The 17,243-nt window shown below is 51.2% G+C and overlaps 1 protein-coding gene and 1 long non-coding RNA gene across 5 annotated transcripts in view; one reads left to right on the top strand and one right to left on the bottom strand.

Moving 5' to 3' along the window:
• Positions 1-1,716: 1,716 nt before the first annotated feature.
• Positions 1,717-16,542, bottom strand: NCMAP (non-compact myelin associated protein). Of its 4 annotated transcripts, none has more exons than XM_075437933.1 (4): positions 16,389-16,542; positions 3,692-3,783; positions 3,482-3,566; positions 1,717-2,460 (listed from the first exon to the last, which is right to left on the bottom strand). In XM_075437933.1, the coding sequence occupies exons 2-4, from the start codon at positions 3,771-3,773 to the stop codon at positions 2,319-2,321; spliced, it is 309 nt and encodes a 102-aa protein (XP_075294048.1). In that variant the 5' UTR covers positions 3,774-3,783; positions 16,389-16,542; the 3' UTR covers positions 1,717-2,318. The 4 variants fall into 4 exon arrangements, with proteins under 4 accessions (XP_075294048.1, XP_075294046.1, XP_075294047.1 ...); XM_075437931.1 differs by lacking the exon at positions 16,389-16,542 and adding an exon at positions 16,061-16,239; XM_075437932.1 differs by lacking the exon at positions 16,389-16,542 and adding an exon at positions 15,860-16,002.
• Positions 15,986-17,243, top strand: part of LOC142363425 (uncharacterized) — a 22,841-nt gene continuing 21,583 nt past the window's right edge. The window contains exon 1 of the long non-coding RNA XR_012765737.1: positions 15,986-16,250. This is a non-coding gene — a long non-coding RNA (uncharacterized LOC142363425). The remainder of the gene's footprint in view (positions 16,251-17,243) is intronic.

Genomic DNA, 17,243 nt, shown 5'->3' with positions numbered 1-17,243 from the left:
TAGTGCTGTGGAAATACAGTGAATTTTGTTTCTTCAGAAGGTGATTTTGCTTGGTCAGCATAAACTCTGGATTCTGCTGACAGGAGTCAGAATGGATTGTGGGGGCCTCCCAGCCTGTGCCAATATAAGGCAAATTTTACTGGTAAAACAGCACGCTTTGAACTTTTCAGCTTGAGCAATGCTAGTGTGGTCAAAGCAGTTATTTTCCTGCCAGTAACAGTAATTCTACCAATCTAGAATTGCTTACAGTAGCACTGCTTACTCTCCTCCAGTGAAGCAAAGTGAACTTCATTGGTTTTAAATTTTTTAAATGGAAAGTAAACAAAATTTGCTAGGAGTAGGTCTGGCTGGTAATGCTAAAAAATAACAGTAAGATGGGGCTTATCTTTTCTAAAGGTCTTGATTCTGATACAGTAGAACCTGCTCAGAAAACATCCTTAGCTGGCCAGAGACAAAAACAAGAGGCCAACTCCTTTATATTTTTAGAAAAAAAAAAAATTGGCATCTGCGGTCCCTTCTGAATGATTATATCAATCATTCCTGCCACAAAAAATAAGTTAGAGAACCAGAACCAGCAAAATATTTACAATGAGATTTAGAAACTTCACAAACAGCTGTCTTAATATTTAGTTTGGAATTCAAACTGTGCTCCAAAAAACTGCACAGTAATTGAATTCAGTTTCTGCACAAAAATACCAGTTAGTAAAAATGACCTGTGCAAGAGATGGCTTCACATCTTGGAAAAAATATCTCAGCTTATCGCCCCAGCCCCTCAGCACGTTACTCTGAGAACGGTCGGCTTTGGTTTGGCACGGTGTGATTTAAGCATGCGACTGTTGGTGACGCCTGACAGTACTGTGAAGAACAGCGAGCGAACCGCTGCAGGACAAAAAGCTTTAGAGCTGGAGGCTCTCGGTGATCAGTTCAGTTGGACAAAAGTAACCCCTCTGTCTCCAGGTCCCAAACAGGAGTTCAAATACCCTACGAAGAGCTTTACTAAGGTCCACAAACAGGCTGGAGCCCTCCGAAGGCCACCGCAGCTTGGAGCGAACTGCCGGCAGGGTCTGATGCGAGACACGCACAACACCACAAATCCAGCGTTACCGCTGTCTTCGCTCCAGCTCCCTCCAGCCACTCACCTGAGTGGCTCTGCAACGTTTAAGATCTACGTGTCCAAGAGCGGAGCTGTTTCTCAGAGCCTCATGTCCTGCTGTTTAAAACAGGGTTTAGCTCCTCAGCTTCTTCCTAACCCTTCCCATCTCTGCTGTCAGCCAGTGCTCCAGGGCGGATTTCACACACACGCCGGGGACAATCGGCCACTCAACGTCTGACAACGCTGCTGTGTGTTCGCTCTCAGTGGGCTGTGAACATCCTTGGGAATTTCTTTGTTGCATTACTGTACACCCACCGTCATCACACTTGCAAAACAACATCACTTTCACTACTTTCTAGAAAAAAATAATCTAAAAATAGTTCAAGCCTCATCTGCATTAGAAAAGAAACTATTTCAGGGTGCAAGTTGTACAAAATTAGCTGTGTAAAGCCTCACGTGCTTTATCCTGCCTTTCCATGTTTACTTCTATTAAAGAACTTCTCAGATTTTGTGTAGGACAAAACATTCCAATGCAACCCCAGTAACGACCCTAAAGCCATGCTTGGCGGGAGAGTGAAAACCCTTCGATGCGGAGTTCGTGTGGAAATGGACAGGTTACCAAGTTTATAGAAATATTTTTTAAATACTTGAAAATAAGAAGTAACGTTTATCTCAAACCATACATACGTGGCATTGGAAAAGATACAAAGGGTAAGTAAAGATAAATACGGTTTTGATACTTCCTGTACTATTCATCATGTGTAAAACAGATGACAAACCTGTTTCATGTAAATCACAGCAAACCCAGGTTCAACCTGTAGCTTGCATGTCCCAATTTTTCTTCCAGTTTCTCATCAGTCATTGCCGAACAGAAAAAGCTCAAACTCTCTGAGTAAGCAAAAGCTCCACAAAATATGAGTATGCATCTTTTCTTCCAAGGACCGGGCTTGATTTATTTGGACTCTCCGTACCCAGAACTCTGTCAGAAGGCTCACCACATTTCTGATGATCTCTACGCCTCCACCAGTTGATTTCGGTCATACGAAAAGTGTCCAGACCTTTTCTCTTTCCTCCCAAAGAGAGAAAGCAGGATTAGCTACAATCTATAGATGAAATAACAGCTCGTTGCTCTTCCAAACGCAGCGTCGCTTTGCTGAGGAGTCCCAGGTCCATGTACGTAAGAATTCCTTCTCTCTTCCCTCGCCGGGAGGACGGGCGGTGCCAGTTACCTGTTCTGCATGTGAATATCCACAGGTATGAAAGTCACTGTAGGATGCTGAGACAGGCTGCTGCTGTTCTGCCCTAACGCAGGCGGCATTGCTGTTTTGCTGGTTTTGGGTTCCAGCTCCCGCTTCACTCTCATGCGTCTGTAGAGGCAAAAATGAAATTGTCATCAGAGCTGGCACGCGTTGTGGTCTCTCAACACAGCATTGGGAAGGTTCCCGCAGAAGCGGGTTACATCGAACAGCTACTGGAAAGTCAATATAAATACATTTCATTCCAAAGATACTAAATGTCAAGTCAGTGCTTCTAGAGCACATAAGTCTAAACCCACGCCCTGCAAAGCGAGACACTGAGCTCCTCTCCGGCAGCCTCGATGCACACAGCAGACCTTTCCTGTGTCAACAGGAATCCCTAAAAAGAGCTTCCATCAACCATCCTCCATCAGGAACCTCCTTCTGCTGCCAAGCAATTCAATCACAGAACGCTGACGGTGAGATTCAGGACACTTCAGTCAAGCACGCTGTAGTTTAGATTCTCCCGGAAATTGTCAGCAGCAAATACTGAAATGGTCTGCTAAGGGAGAGCACACCTAACAGCGATTTTGGTTCATCTTAGAATCATAGAATGGTTTGGGTTGGGAGGGACCTTAAAGATCATCTGGTTCCAACCCCCCTGCCACAAGCAGGGACATCTTCCACCAGCCCAGGTTACTCAGAGCTCCATCCAACCTGGCCTTGAACCCTGCCAGGGAGGGGGCAGCCACAGCTTCTCTGGGCAGCCTGTGCCACTGTTTCACCACCCTCATGGTGAAGAATTTCTTCCTAATATCTAATCTAAATCTGCCCTCTTTTAGTTTAGAGCCGTTCCCCCTTGTCCTATCACTACACACCCTTGTGAAAAGCCCCTCTCCATCCTTCCTGTCGTCCCCTTCAGGCACTGGCAGCTGCTCTAAGGTCACCCCGCAGCCTTCTCTCCCCCAGGCTGAACAGCCCCAACTTCCTCAGCCTCTCCTCGGAGGAGAGGTGCTCCGGCCCTCGGATCATCTGCGCGGCCCTCCTCTGGCCCCGCTCCAACACATCCATGTCCTTCTTATGCTGGGGGCTCCAGAGCTGGATGCAGTACTCCTTGTCTTGCCTCAGTGAAGTACAGAACTTAGCCACATACCTGTTATACGTTTTCAATATGAGCAGAACCACTGTAAAAATAATAATCACTCCTACTACGATGGCAGCAACTATTGCTCCAGAACCTAGCAGGAAAGCAGAAAGGAAAAAAAGTCTTATTCACAAAGTTGCCATTATACTGTTTGAAGTTTGCTAAGGTCAAGGTCCGTCTGAAAAACAAAAGAAGCCACCACCCCACTACTTTTCTTACTTTGATAGAGACTTTGGTCTTGAGACTTGGTCATGTTTACTGAGAACTGAGTATTATTGATCAGGGGCGTGGCTGTCGTCATCTTGATTTGGCTACAAAAGAAAAAAAGAAGAGTGAGATCATAAAATATCAACCAAAATTTGACAGCACAATTCAATGATAATTAGGCAACTACCAATTACAGATTTGGAGCTCACTAAGTGCAGGTTCATTGAATTGGGGTTCTTCTTTGTGGTGAAAATCTGGCCCCGCTGAAGGCAATGGAAATTTTGCTACAATCTAGTCTTGAGCAATTTGCCTTAAAATATATGCCGCTCGATATTAATAGGATAAAATAAGATATAAACACAATAATGCATTGTTACCTATATATTATTGCTGTTATACAAGTTTGGGGTAAATATATATTTGAAATGCTTTAGGATTTAAACTTATAATTTCAGGTTGAAATTCAGATCCCTGAGCAAATAAGCATGAAGAGTAATACGTCTTTAAGGAAGGGAAAAAAGCCAGCACAGAAAGGTTTAAAAACTCCGTTACAGAATAGAATTTGAAGTAGCTTCATTCATCTACCACGGAGAAGAAAAACCATTTAACCCCCGAACTTGAAGCTCCAAAAGTTACATGACAAACAGCGGCTATCCCGTGACAGAAAAAAAATATTGCAATGTGACCATGAAGAAAGTCGATGCGAGCTCAGGCGAGCGCCTCGCTCCTGCCAGTGCCGCTTCAGGTCTGTTACTGGAAGAGGACAAGCCTGCAAGCAGGTAGCTGAAAAGATGCCCGCTCCTGCATTTTGGGAGGGTGAAACTGTAGATCTAGAAAGGGCAGCCTGTATGTTACTGATTTTATAAGCATTTTCCAAATGTTTTCTAAGTGTGACTAGTAACCCTAGCCATTAAAAGGCTCCTTCAGCCTGAGAAAGGTGTGAATACCACTGCCAGCAGACCTCGGAAACCACTTCAGCTCCTGGCTTCAGAGAGCCAATACCCTCAAACTATCCATCGAAAATTGAATTATTCTTCGATATGTGCTACTGGAATTGAGTTTCCCGTTTCAGGCGCTGCCCACCAGCCAGGGCTCCGCTCTGTTCTGCTCCACTGGGATGTTGCAGATCTGTGGCACATTCTCAGTGGCTTTGATTTTACAGAGCGCAAGATGTAGAACAGCCAGAAAATTACTGAGCGGAGAGAAATCAGTCAGTAACAAAGCAAAGTGCCGATGCGAAAGGCAGCCTCCCTTCCCTTCCCTCTCGTTGAGGCCTTCCTAACCGCTTCTGCCAAGCGGCATCCAGCGAACCAAACGCATGACGTGGCAGGGTACGGTTCTGGGAGGCACGGAGGAGACAGGTCTGACGGCTCTCGGCAGGCAGGGTGCTGTTTCGGGGCGGGGAGGCCGGTAGCCGAGTCAACACACGATGGGGACTGGGGAGGCTCCGCTAACGGACACCCGAGGAATGCGAGAGATCAGTAACTGGCAGGAAGGGAACCGGTCAATGGCTGCCTGGGTATGAAGGACCAGAACTGCAAGGTCGATTCAGCAAATACTTCGATCCTCTTAAGTTCAGGAGGTTGGGGTTTTTTTCTTTAGAAAAACAAAAATAACTCCATCTTGAGCCTGTAACTGGGTCATTCTCCTCTGACTGAATGATTCCTTTGTTTAGGCAAGGCCAAGTTAATTCAGCAACATGACCATCACCTGTAGTTGTAGATCTTTCCATGCCAAGAGAAGTATTTTGCGTTTAGAGTTTGCTCGGCCTTACTGTACAGCACAGCGAAAGGATTTACGCTCGCCTTGGAGGAACCATGAGAGGCACCGAAGCTCAGGTGACAGCGCTGTCCCCAGCTCTCTCCCACCCACGCATCTGAAACGGCGTGCAGGAAGGTTGTACCATGGACAAGCAGAGGCTGAAGCGGCTCTCCCTCACACTGCAGCCCGGGGAAAGCTGAGCAAGGATTCTGACTATGGACAAAATTCAGAAAAAGCCACATCCAACTTCTACTTTGTTGCTCCTAACTAGGAGAGCACAAATTCCAGATTTAAAAAAGCATTTTTCTCCTCCTCTGGCTACCAAAATAAAAAACCCAGACAAAGAAGGCTGAGTATTTCGATATTAAGCTGTGTAATTTTCATACTTATTAACGTTGATCTGGTTCAACCCACCTTGGTAATGGTAAGCTCTTTGTGCATGAGTCACCTAGACCTGAAGAATTTTTATTGCTGTCAGTGAAACCGCCTGTTTACAAGAAGGATGAATTTATCCAACAGGGTGTAACAATCCAAGATGCAATTTGGAAAATGCATCCAGTCTTTTTTTCTGTGTTTTGTAGCAAGTAAAGAGGTCCGAGGTCTGTGTCTCAGGCTAGGGTGGGAGGTACTGGTCCTTGGGTTCTGCCGCTTTACCTACAGCGGGTCTCAGCTCCGCTCCTCCGCTCTGAATCAGCAGGGTCACGCCTGACCCAGCCTGTGCGGCGAGGCTCAATGACCCAGCAATGTCCAGTGAAACCCATGGGAACCTGCCCCAGGGTACTGCAGGCTGGATCCTACTCTGGGTAGAAAAACATTTGGAAAATCAAGAGTGCTCCATAAAAGCTATGTAACAGCAGAGGAGAAATGAACTTTGATACCGCAGTCACTGGACATTCTTTCTTTATGACACACGGCACCCAGTTCCCCCCCCCCCCGCGCATACACACCTGCCTGGGGCGTTGAGAGCCGTTCATTCCCCCGAGGTTCTCAGGACCAGGGGTGGGGACACACACCGCTCGTTATTTTTGCATCCCCATATTACGGAGCTGGAAATGTTTCCATAAAGTTCAGCTGTGGGCACGTTTCTATTTAAAACACCTCTGCAGATACAGCGTAGAGGTTGTTTTGGCAAGTGGTAGCAATGCCCCCATTGAGACAGCCTTCCTGCCTCCCCCAGCCCCGTCGGACCGCGAGCTGAACGGCCGCGCTCGCTTACGGCGCGATGGGGATCAGAGCTGAGCTCGAGCGGCTCCTGCGGCACCTGGCGATTACAGGAGTGGGGGACGGGGAACAGAGGGGCTTGTTTGAGTTTTTTTCCAGGAGAGCTGGACTTCAGAGCCCGCTCCCTGCCAGGGAAGGCAGGTGCTGGTTGGGAAGACACAAATTCAGCGCTTTGCCGCCCAGAAAATCAGTGGTCTCTGCATCGAGCTGTGCTGCAGGTTCTCAACTAGCTGCAAAGTCAGCTGTTGTTTCTCCAGCAGCAATATGTACTAGTTCTGACCCAGAAGCTCGACTAGAGCATTAATCCATCCTTCCAACTGCACAGCTCCACCGAGAGTATTTTCATCTTATATTGTGGCCAAACACAGGCTGAACACCAAGTGATTTTTCCCTCCTTACTTATCCAGGTCTAAGCAAACGCACCAACTGCCAGCTCTGCTGCTCTGGGACTTGATTCCCTTCCCAAAAATGTCAGCAAGGCAGAGTCTTAAATCACAAAGGAACACCAAAGAACGGGACAACAAAACCCAGTACCAGCTCGCTGGATTTCTGGTTTTCTTTCTCAGTATACTGGCCGTGACAGATGCTAAGAAAGCGAATATTCTCTAGAATATTTAGAAATAAACTGGAATTTGGGCTATCCTCTTCCCTCAGGTCCTCTTGCAGATGTAAACAAGCAGGTCCGAAGCAGTGCCACGTGAGAACCATCTACAGGATCAAAAGGCCACCGAGAGCTGACCTTACATGAACACTACCAGGGTGCTAGAGCTGCGTGAGGAGAGGCAAATTATCAGAGGTATAAAGCACTAATTCTCATAGACAAATGCCAAGATGACATCAAAGCAGCCCACGAGGCAGTCAGATCCTACGCAATAAGAGGGGAAGGACTTTCTACCACACGAGTGGTAGACGCCCTGACAGTTGATTGAATCTCAGATTTGTTCTCTTGCGAGAAATCCACGCCACAGACCCATCAGCACCCTTTATCCTGCAAAAGAAGAGGCCGAGGAGTCAGCTACTGCTCACATCCACCCCCCCACCGCTCCAAAGAGCCTTTGTGCTACAGCACGTCTGTCTGAGGCTCAGCTCGGCTCGCGCATCACCCCAGGCAGCAAACTCCCTCCCGTCCAAGGGGGAAGTTCATCCTTCTAAGCACGTCTGAAGTTTTCTTCCCTTCCTCAGAGTAACTGGGCTCAAGAGCAAGGACGTGGCTTGCGAGCAGTGCCCCGAGGAAGCGGATGGGTGCTTCAGCTCCGCTCCTGCCTCCACCCCAGCAGCTTGACCTTCCCTGTCATCGCAACAAGGTTCACCTTGCCTACTCATGGCAAACGCTGAGTGGTTTGAACCCACGACGTTTCTTTGCTCCCTGCTGTCGTCCAGCAGCAGGGGAATCAATTGAGCACTCACGGCACAGCACAGAGAGGAAACAGGCTCGTATCTAAGAGTGGCCAGCTCAGCTGCAGCTCCCCGTGAATCGGCAAACCGTCCATCTTCGATCCAAAGAGCCCCGCGGCAGTGCAGCCACGCGCTCCCCTTCCAGCAGCATCGTGAGCCACGAGGACTGGGAACATCGCTGGGGGTTTGAGGCAAACTGTCATTCCAGAAAGCAATAAAAACACAACGTGCTTCAGCAAGACCTGAACGCGCCTGAATTTACCTCTACAAGGGAGGGAAAAACCCAGGTTCGAACTGGCTCGCGGGAGCTGAGGCATGAACGTGGCTGCCGGCGACCAACCCTGCTCTGTACGGAGCCTGTGTAAGAGCACGCGTCCCGCTGTCAGCCCAGCGCCTTTATATAAGCATTTGTCTCAGGTTCTGGCACGAGCTCTCCAGGTTTCACTGTTGTTAAAACACAGAATAAAAGCATTTCATTTCTTTGCCAAGGCAGAGAAAGTTACACAACCGCAGGCAACTCTGCTGTGCAGCAGCAGCACCAAGAAAAATAACCCCAGTAATTCTACCTGCGTGGCTTCTGTCTTGAGAGGGGCTAAATCCCCTCAGCTCCCGGAGGTGCCAAGGACTGAGGTAGTGAAGACAGGTCCCCAGAAAGGAACGCCCTTGTTTCCAAAGCCGTGCCTGGAAACTGGAACCAGATAGACTTTGTCACCGACTTGCCCAGGAGCAATGACTAAACCAGTCTGTGAACTGCAGATTTCCCAATTCTCATTTTCTGCCTTGAAAAGCTGGGCCACACACATTTCTCCTCTCCCTCTGTGTGAATGCATTTATTCACGGGAACTACAGTAACTCCCCCACGTTCAGCAAAGTGCATTCACATCACAAAAGCCATTCCAGACCCTTCAGGGTAGGACCGCAGACAAGCCAGGATACAGAAGAAAAACAAGCCAGAGGTATTTTCCCACTGGTTACAGGCCAGGATCTAAGGCACACTCAGATCAGCAGACTTGCTTAGACACTTGTGAAATATATGTCCAACCCAGGATCTTAAAATGGAAAAACCCCACCGTGCCACCTCCACGCTGGTGGCTGAAGCTCCTGCAGCTCAGAGCTTGCACTGCTCAAACGCAGCCTCCCATCGGGTTACAGAACTGCTCAGCGGGGTCTGTCAGGCTGAGCTCAGATGTCTGTTGTTGAATTTTTTATTTTTTAAACACCCTAACTCCCCCTCTTTCACTGACAAACACCGTAGGCGTCATCTAGAGCTTCCCACTAGCTCTGGTCGGTGGTCTGGGGTTTCCCACCCCGGACCCAGGCACGCTCTACTGCCTGTCTCAGTTTCCAGGCAGACCCGCGGAAATCGGGACGCATCAAAACCCCTCCATCCAGAAACGCTAAACAAAACTGAAATTTTAAACTAATGAAAAGAAAACGGCCTGTTTAACGTGCTGTGATTATATCATAAGGCTCTTCAAAAGACATTTACACTAAATCATTCGGTCCAATGGCTGCATTTGCAGAAGACTGAGTTACTTCATTATTTAGGTCTGAAGTGATTCATTTAAGAGGAAGCGGAATAACATTTTAAAACAAAATTACCATTTACATTCAATGCACAGATGGTGCATCAGATATCAAGAGAGACCTGGGAGCAGTTTTGCAGCTTATTCCTGAAAGGAATGCTAGAGGTTTTCTTTTGTCGGCAACTTCTTTTAACTATTACGAGGAGGCTCTTATCCTACATTTTTAACTTATGACTGTACACACACAAGATGCTAAATTAATCAGCTACAAGTGGCGTAATCAAGAGCTGCAAATAAGTCTCGCGGGATCCACCTTCTTATAACGCAGAGGGAAAGGTGTGATAACACTGCTTGGTCTGGTTTTTTGGAGAAAGGATTCCTGACTTCCCAGCAACACAGAACCATGTCTCAAGACTTCAAGCAAAACAACGCACCGACTGAGCACACCGATTTCCAGGGTCACGGGGCCGTCTCCAAGGCTCAGGCAGTGCCAGCAACATCTCTTGGTTTGCCCCTGCCATCAGGAAAGCCGTTTCTAACGGCGCAGCACGACACGCTGGCGATTGGTACCTCCTTCGGGGCCAGAGCTAGCTCACAGATCTCTGCGCTGTGCCAAGATGACCACACGTCATTTTTCCCCTCAGATGTGCTCTTCTACTGGAAGGCTTTGTCCAAGCTGAGATACCAAGAGTTTTCTACCCATTGGTACTTGGGCATCCTCCATTTCAGCCATCGCTGCACAGATTCAACAGCTCAGAGTGTGGTGGCACTGGAAATCCGGGATACATCCCCTGGGCAGTAAGTCTGGGGCTCGGATGCACGTCTGTATTGCATTTCACAGCAAATTGGTATCGCTACACCACTGCATCCCAGACACGCTGCTTCTGCGCTGGAGGGAGCTGACAGGCACACGATTCAGCCAGGAAAACCAACACGAGGGACAGCCAGCTCACAGCACAGAACAAAGCCTGTGGCCAATCCCCATCGCCTGGGCTCAGCAGGAGCTGGAAGCCCCTTCTGTGCACAGGGGTATCAGCAGAACCATATTTCTTTCTCAGCAGCTTCCACCAGTGCCTAGCAGCATAATTAAGCTCTGATTTGGGAATGAAAAATGCAGTCGGGTGGATTACAAGACTCCCTGCAGCGCGGGCGAAGAAAACCCACCCTCACTCGCGCACTCAAAAAGCGATGACCTGCAGCAAGTGCAAAGCGTCGCAGGAGCCCAAAGCCCCCACGGGCTCCCCAGACTCGACACGATCCGGACTCTTTGCTTGCAACACGGTGGCTCTACCCACCGCACACCGATAAGGTCCCAGGCACCGTGCGTGGCGCTGGGAGCGCGCGGGTGAGGGGCAGGAGGGACGGACGCATAACGAGCAGTTAAATATTACCCAGAACAAAACACATTCAGCAAGGAGAAAAATGCCTCCAGGCACCTGTATGAATCTCAGGGCAGGAATGACTCACGGGGGAGGGTGAATGAGACTCAAGGTGATGAATTTCAGAAACCATCAATGCGTGCACTCAAATGCACGGCAAGAAAATTAACCGGAGCTGAACCCTCGGTCAGAGCCTGGCAGCGGTCAGTGGCGTCGTGTCGCGCATCCCTCAAACCCCACTACCCAACAATTTGTCTCTGCTCTTCAGAGAAGCCCCAGTAAACTGCATGGTGGTGGCAAATTCAGTGGATCTGGACAAACAAACTACAAAAAAGCAGCTTGCCCTTGAGGACGGTCAGCTTCTGTTCTTGCAGTGGGAAGTCAGCCCTGCTTCGTGCACGTAATGCTCGAGAAAAGGCCCTGTTGCTGCAGGACTCGCTTCAGCAACATCATTGGAGAACTCCCTACAGCTTTTCAGATTCCTAGAGAAAAGAGGGCTTTTTAAAAAAACCAGCATTGCAGATTCAGCAGTGTTTTTGCAGGAATCATTACGAGGCTCTGCACCTTGCTGGACCTGCCATTTACTGAAAGGCTGGAGCGGTTTTGGAGATTGCACTGTTGGAGAAATCCCGTCTCAGGGCGTCTGCTTTGCTCCAGGCAGAACCCATCAGCACTCCAAGGCACGAGAGAGGGGATTAGGACTGAAATGCTGAGAGTGGGAATCGCAGCATTAACCCTTTTATTTAAAGGTCAGAAACAGGCATCGGTCTGAAAGTCCAGGATTAAATGGAAGGTCCCAAACGGTTCCCAATTAGAAAGGAAGAAAGAGAAAACACAAAGACTGTGGTATGGAAAAGGAATCACAGCACAGAGGAGATTGGTTTCATTTAGGGCCAGATTTTTCAATGAATGTAACTGTAAATGGAGCATGTAACTACAATCACTTCGAGAAGAAAACACCCCACTGCTTCCAGGTCAGTCCCCTGATTTCTGGGGTTTAACCCCGACTGAACTGGCCTGAATCTGCCTTCCTGCCCCACAGCGCAAGGCGCGTTCTGCCTGCTCCCCACAGCTCCAGAGCTCCTCAGAAAAGACAAGGCAAGGACCGCTCGGCAGAGGAAAAGAGGAACCAGCAACAGAAAGCAGAGGAGCGTTTCCCTACTTGTCCAGAGCTGGATGAACCTGCATCTCAGGGTGATCTTGGACCTTTGAACACCACTGCTCCGGCCAGCAGCACTGCTCAGCAAGACAAGACATTTCCTTTTGCTCATCAAAACTTGGGTCACATAAAGTAGATATGGCAGCTACGCTCTCCTAGAAGCAGAAGTCTCCACCGAGCCAAGGACCTGGTCCAGACATCAGGACCCTCGTCACCGCTCCGTATCCGTAGCCAGGCTTGGCACCGACCCCGGAGAACCCAGAGACGAAGAGGAAACGGCAGGCGAGAGGAGCCGGAGCGGAGCGAGGACAGGTTTGGAAATCCCGGGAACAAGCTGCGTGGTGCAGCCGCTGCCCCGGTGATGCTGAGCCAGGCAGCGCCCGCCTTCGGGCAGCGAGACTCCACCGCGCTCTTTGACAAGAGACGAGGCAGCAGAGGCGGGTTTCACCACGCTTTTTAAAACAGGGCAGGGGATGGTGATGTGCTTGTTGTTTGCCGAGTAGATCGAGTCCGACATGGCCAGAGATCGAGAGCGGGACAGACAGACATTTGATCAGCATGCTGACATCCTCTCCTCTGACAGAGCCGTGACAGAAGCCTGCGAGAAGGCTGGTAGGTTGGAAGAAACACGTGCCCGCATTCTCACAGCGGTTCAAGAGTTTTCTCCCCAAGACGGACTCGGAGCCCAGCATCCCACCACCATCCCACCGGCAGCCCTGCCTGCAGCGGGACGCACGGCCGCTCTCCTGGGGACTCAGCTCGCCCAGCCGCACAGCCTGGCGGTTTTTCACTTGCCACTGCAAAGTGCTGCAGGGCAGACGTCACACCTCAGCCCAGCTCTCACGGGCAATTCACAGAACTGGAACTCGATGGCCCATTTTGTGTTACTGGAAGAGGACTGGTAGAAACCACAACAACAATGTCGAAGCATCGTCTCCAGCTGGAGAACAGCATGGAACCAACTAACATCAGTAGTGTGGGGCAGATCTGGGCTCCTGCTGTGGCATGCAGATCTGGAATCAGATCCGATTCCGAAGTTTCCCAGAGTTCAGGGAGTTTTTAGATCTCGTCTGGCCAGTTCACATCCCTTCCCTGTAAGGGGCTGGCCGAGTTACGAGCCTGCAGCAAAGCAGCTTTCCATAGTGGTTCTGGCAATAAAGAACAAAGGAGTTTTTTGGAGGCACTGAAATGTATTTCTATAACCATATTGAACACACCCGGGTACCGGCAACCTCTCACGACGAGCACAGCCCAAAGAAAAGAGGCGAAACCCAGCAAAACCATCTTGTGCTTTGCCTAGAGACATGGGAAGCTTGCCTCACAGAACACAGAGCTGCTAAAATACTGGCAGCCAGTTGTGACAAGAGAAGGAAAAAGGAGTTACCTGGAGCAAATTAAGACTCATAAAGACAATAACAATCAAAAAAAGGAGACATACAAGCCAAACACATTGAAATCCATAGCGTATCCTTCACCTTCCTGCCAAGCCAAGCCAAACCATGGCTGGAGTCCAGGATCATTTGTGAATGATTTGCCCAAACCAAGACTGGCTTCCCAGACTAGAAAACCACTTCTCCCCGTTCCCATACCATCGCGTGCCTCCCTGGCCAGTTCTTTCTGTTCTCTGAACCCTTCGTTGCCTGTGGGCAAGTCACTTACCCAACGGCACGTAGATGCCAGGAACAAATCCAAGCAGGAAGACAATCCCAGATGTGCCTTCAGGCACCCCTCGCTGCGTTCAGCGGAGATGGCAACAGCTACTTCTGGACTGATTTACCTGACACAGAGATTCCCACGGGACAGAGCAACACCCGCAGCTTTCACCGTGACCCACAGCAGGCTGGAAGGGGTTCGCACCCCGAGCTGCCTTTCATGCCAGAGAACCGCTCTCTGCATTTATCAGCGCAAACCATAGCACGCGAATCAATACGGCTCCTGTTTGCTGGCAGATGGGTGTTTGTTTTCCTTTTCTAAAGACAAATACATTTGCAGGGTCAAGAGTTTTGAGGCTTCCATTACAGACTAACAAGCAAATAGGAAACTTTGTCTTTCCAAGTAATTATTTGGGTTTCTACTCTTCTCTGAGCAGAAGCACGGAATGGCCGCGCAGCACGCACGGCTGCGGTGCTTCGGATCGCCATGGCAGATGATGGGCAGCCCAAGTCCCCGAGGCACTGCTGTGATGATCCACGGGCTCATTTTACCCTCCTCAGCCTGAGCACTGCCAAATCCCAGCAAAAAGGGGGGCTGGGATTAGGGCAGAGCCCCTTTCCTCTGCCCACTCGCCCAGCCCGGCACCTGAAGCAACTGCACCATCAGCCTCGCAGCTGGGCAGTGGGAACCCCGACTCGTAGCTGGCCCCGAGCAGCTGACGGTGAGGAAGCACCGTGACTCCAGGGGCCCTGGGATTAGGTTATAAACTTGTTGCTCCATGGAGGTGGTTGTGAAAACACTAAGCTATGTATGTCAGCGGGAAACTGGATGACTTGGACATCCCAGCAGCTTTTCTTCTTGCTTTTCTCCTCTGCAATCTCCATGCATGCCTCATGTCATCTCTCCCTGCAAGAGGCTTAACGAACACTATAGGTTTGGGCTGCATTTCCTGATTTTTGTGACTCTCAGTAAAAGCAGCACAGTCATCCCCACCACACATTTTACTCTCCCATGTGCCCCACAACAGGCCAGGTCAAGGCTCGCCCACCAGCCCCCACCAAACCCCTTCCCAACACAGCCGCTCTTCAGCAACGCTGATCCCAGCCTGGCACAGGGGCGTGGGAACCCAGCCTGTGAGGCATCGCCCTGGGGAGCAGGGGCTGCGCTGGGCAGGCGCCAGCACCCGCAGGGTGTTCAGCATCGATGGATTCACCCCGTGAGCACAGCAGCCGCCGATCTGGGACCAATGCAGGCACTCGGTGTACCACTCACAGGCTTCTCCAGCTCCTTTCTGAACTAAACCCTGACTGATTCACTGTTTATTGCCGTAAGTAAGAGGAATTTAGTATAACTAATAAAACTCCATGCTTTCAGCAGCAGCAGACAGATAGGAGCAGGGCTGGACAGGAAACCTTCATGAATTACTGCCAAGAAGGGAGCCACGTCTGCTGCCAGCTCTGGATCGGAGCGGTGCGATGCGCTCCCCAGCTACCGGACTGGATCTGCTGCAGCTCAAGCTGTTCCTCTACCAGAAAAACGCAGAGCTCAGTACTGTTGGAAGAACCTCTGCACATTTCATATCCTTAAGTTTTCTTCTGTATTAAAAAAACAGAGAGAATTCTGTATGCAATATAGAAATGCAACTCCTTTCGCTTAGCAAGCAGCAGGATGAAAGCAGTCAGAAGATTTCTTTAAGTCCTGCACATGCAAACTTGTTGAATCGATGAGGCACGTTCCCCTCTTCCACAAACACGTCGGCAGTGCAACACTTCACGCTTGCGCCCTACTCTCCATCAGAACGGTTCAAAGCAAGCCCCCGGTGCCTAAACCCGGCACCCCCAGCCCAACCCCCTGCCCACTCACCAAGGCAATAATCCTTACGGGGCCATGAAGTCACCGGCTACCGCGCTGCCTTCCTCTGCTGGTTCCTAATCACCAAACCCAGCCCTGGCCCAGCTGCTCCATCCAGCACAACGCACCACGCAAGTGAAATCCGTTTACAAAACACCACGCTTCCTTCAGCAAGGACTTGCCGGGGCGTGAAGTACATCAACCGCCACAGAAAACCAGAAATCGCGGTTCAGACCTGTCAGCAGCTTCGGCGTCTTTCCAAATAATGAGAGCGGGGAGTTCTGTTCCATGCCGGCGACGCTCAGCGACCCGTGAAACCGAGCTCCCAGCTTTCGAATTCTTTTCACGTTCGACACCGGTCTCCCAGCCCTCTCTATCGCGCCGCTCAGCAGCTTGGAAGAAAAACCACCCAAACAAAAAAACCCACCAACAAAACCTTATTTATCGTGCTGGCGTTGGGTAAGTCAGGACAGGAGACCCGGTGGACCCGCAGCGATGGGACCCCGCTCCCAAGGGCCACGCCGGCTTCGCGCTGGGGAGGACACAGCTCGCCAGTTCCAGTCCGCGCAGCTGAATGGTTTCCAGTTAACGAAACAACGGCCCAAGCACCGGTCCGGCAGAAAACGGTACCTGGGCATCTGCTCCGTGTGCCCGCCGGGTCTGGGGCCCCGCCGCCAGCCCCCCGCACCAAGCCCCCCGCACCCTGGGAGCGGGGCAGGCGGGTCTGTACCGACCCCCCCCCCCCCCCCCCCCGCGCTACTCACGGCGGGGCCGCGGCTCTCCCCGGCGACTCCTCCCGCTCCGCTGCTCGCCGGGGCTCGGTCCCCGCCGTCCCGTCCTGTCCCGTCCCCCCCCCGCGCTGCGGGAGCGGGGCCGGTAGCGGGGGGAGCCCGGCGCTGCCCGCCGCCGCCGCAGGGGTTCCCGGGGCCGCCCCGCCCGGCACCGCCTCCCCGGCCCAGCGGGGGGGGGGGGGGGGGGCATGGGCAGAGCCCCGGCTGGCAGCGGCGGGGCTGGGGGCGAGGGAAGAGGAGGGGGCACTGCCCGAGAGGGGTCCGGCACGGAACCGGCGGGGCAGGGGTTGGGAGGGACCTTACAGAGCACCCAGTTCCAGCCCCCCGCCATGGGGGGTTCAGAGGGAACTTGCAGAGCACCCAGTTCCACCCACCCTCCCATGGGGGGTTCAGAGGGACCTTACAGAGCACCCAGTTCCATCCACCCTGACATGGGGGGTTCAGAGGGACCTTGCAGAGCACCCAGTTCCACCTCCCTCAGCCATGGGGGGGTTCAGAGGGACCTTACAGAGCACCCAGTTCCTGCCCCCCGCCATGGGGGGGTTCAGAGGGACCTTGCAGAGCACCCAGTTCCACCTCCGTCAGCCATGGGGGGATTCAGAGGGACCTTACATAGCACCCAGTTCCACCCACCCTGACATGGGGGGGGTTGGAAAGGACCTTACAGAGTACCCAGTTCCACCCCCCTGCCATGGGCAGGGACCCCTTCCACCAGCCCAGGTTGCTCCCAGCCAGGTCCAACCTGGCCTTGAACCCTCCCAGGGAGGGGGCAGCCACAAGAAGCCACATTTGAGCAGTTAAGCAGCAGACCCGGTGCCCCAGCGCAGC

Source organism: Opisthocomus hoazin, chromosome 17 (genome assembly GCF_030867145.1).
Source record: "Opisthocomus hoazin isolate bOpiHoa1 chromosome 17, bOpiHoa1.hap1, whole genome shotgun sequence".
Classification (NCBI taxonomy): Eukaryota; Metazoa; Chordata; class Aves; order Opisthocomiformes; family Opisthocomidae; genus Opisthocomus; species Opisthocomus hoazin.
Note: the sequence above shows the minus strand (reverse complement) of the source record. Positions and strands in the feature narration are given on the sequence as shown.